The sequence below is a fragment of the Opisthorchis viverrini genome (genome assembly GCF_000715545.1).
Source record: "Opisthorchis viverrini unplaced genomic scaffold opera_v5_435, whole genome shotgun sequence".
NCBI classification, from domain to species: Eukaryota; Metazoa; Platyhelminthes; class Trematoda; order Opisthorchiida; family Opisthorchiidae; genus Opisthorchis; species Opisthorchis viverrini.
This window is the reverse complement of record NW_008752098.1, coordinates 65,693-67,600: the sequence shown is the minus strand read 5'-3', so window position 1 is coordinate 67,600 and position 1,908 is coordinate 65,693. Positions and strand designations below refer to the sequence as shown.

The 1,908-nt window shown below is 42.6% G+C and overlaps 1 protein-coding gene across 1 annotated transcript; it reads left to right on the top strand.

The window, feature by feature from the left end:
* Positions 1 to 285: 285 nt before the first annotated feature.
* On the top strand, positions 286 to 1,668 carry T265_11031 (hypothetical protein; the record flags this gene model as incomplete). Its single annotated transcript, XM_009177574.1, has 1 exon — positions 286 to 1,668. One exon carries the CDS (start codon positions 286 to 288, stop codon positions 1,666 to 1,668), a length of 1,383 nt encoding a protein of 460 aa, XP_009175838.1.
* Between the last annotated feature and the right edge of the window lie 240 nt (positions 1,669 to 1,908).

The window sequence follows — 1,908 nt, the reverse complement described above, 5'->3', positions numbered from 1 at the left end:
GGTGAATTCTGGAATTGGAAACGGAGACCGCCGTATTGATTGTGTAGCCAATCGATTGACTGACTGAGCTACGCTGATCAGCACATAAGTCATACAACGATTGCACAATCGTGGAGAACATAAGCACTGTGTTGAATGCACTCAGCTGTGTGAACCTCGAAATGAAATGAGCTGAAGACCAGTGACGACGTGATCCCTTGATACGGTAGTGCAGAACAACCACAGGGATATCCGTGTAGCGCAGAACAGACAGGCTTTTGAACCGATTTACTCGTATGAACTGGAATGACTGTCAAGCGTCGCGGAAAAGAGGACGACAAGTCTTCAGTAATACAAACAGAACGTGGTCAGAACGTTGACAAGAAGACCAAACAGCTCTTGTTTTTTCACTGTGAGATGGAGACCATCAAGCAAGTATTTCTCAAATCAAGCGAGGAATTTTCGCAAACAGGTGCCAATCGTGTGTATGAAAAGTATTACAAAAAGCGACAGTCCAAATGCAAAGCCTATTGTTTGATTGACCGCATCCGGTTTCAAAAACGTGGATCCATTGGCTCACATCCATTCAGAAAAGAGTTGACCTACAGAGAAATAAAACATTTTTTTGTTTTTCCATCTAATCCGTCCGTGTTTATGCTGTGCACAACCAGCGAGAAAAACGGGAAAAGAGCATACGAAGCGTTTCGTTGCGCTCCAGAATGCGTTTCTGTTATATGTGATTTAACTTACCGAGCTTCTACGGATCCGCAAAATATCCTTCGTGGATTAGCCCTGGCTGACCATAAATACTCGAATGGATACGGGAAGTCGTACATTTCAAACTCAGAGTTGTACTTAGATGGAGATCCTTTTGAGTCTGCCGCTGATCTGAGATCACACGATGATCTTCTGAGTTGTGATCCACACATGATCATTCCGGGCACACCAGCCCTCGGTGCCTACTTGGAAAGCAGCTCATCATCCGACTTTTTGCCACGTAAACCAATGGATCAGTGTGTTCCACAAAAGTCAAGTTCTTTGAACGCCATTAATGTGAGCAATACTCATAAAGAGAAAACGGTGACCGGCGTGTACAGCTACTACGAACTACACGAACCAGAGCATAGGTCACCGTCTCCAGGGGATTCCAGACTCCGAATATCTCATCCATCACCTCACCCCTTGAGCAACAAGCAGATAGGTTATAAAGAAGTTCTGACGATTTCACCACCGTTCGATATGCTGGATAAAGACTCACCCATAAGAGAAAAAGCCCAGATTGTTCAGGGCAGTATGAAACATTTCAACACCAGTCCTAAGAATCAGTTGGTCTCGATAAAATCTCGTCCAAGAAGCCAAGACGAACTAGAATACAATGAAGTGAAAAAAACAAACCGTATTATTATTGAGCGTGACATTGACAACGGTCACAATCTAAACGTCAACCAGCGAAGGTCAATGTCAATCCAAAACCTGCTGTGGGGCGACGAGGTGACATATATCAGTTCAGACCCAACAAAGGGAATAAACGTGACAGAAAATGGTCCAATATTCATGTACATCACAAGATACGCAAGTCAGCAAGACCTAAGCTCAATAAAACACTTGAACTGCCATTTTAACAAATCATCCAACCTTTATTCGTTTACAGAAGAGGAATTTCGTTCAAACGACTCCGACATCAAATGAATTTTCATCTCTCAGACTAGATGTGAGCTGAACTGTAAAACTGTTCAATTTTGTAGATATACAATCATTATTGCATGCCTTGAACGGTTCGATATTTTTCCGTTGCTGTCGGCTAATGGAGTTGAGGACTATTTATAATTAGTTTCTCAGTGGATGTATAGTTAGTCAGATGGCTTTTATGCTGTTGGTCATGAGGCCTTATCCACTAAATAGTGATCAGGTTAAATACTTACTTGTACG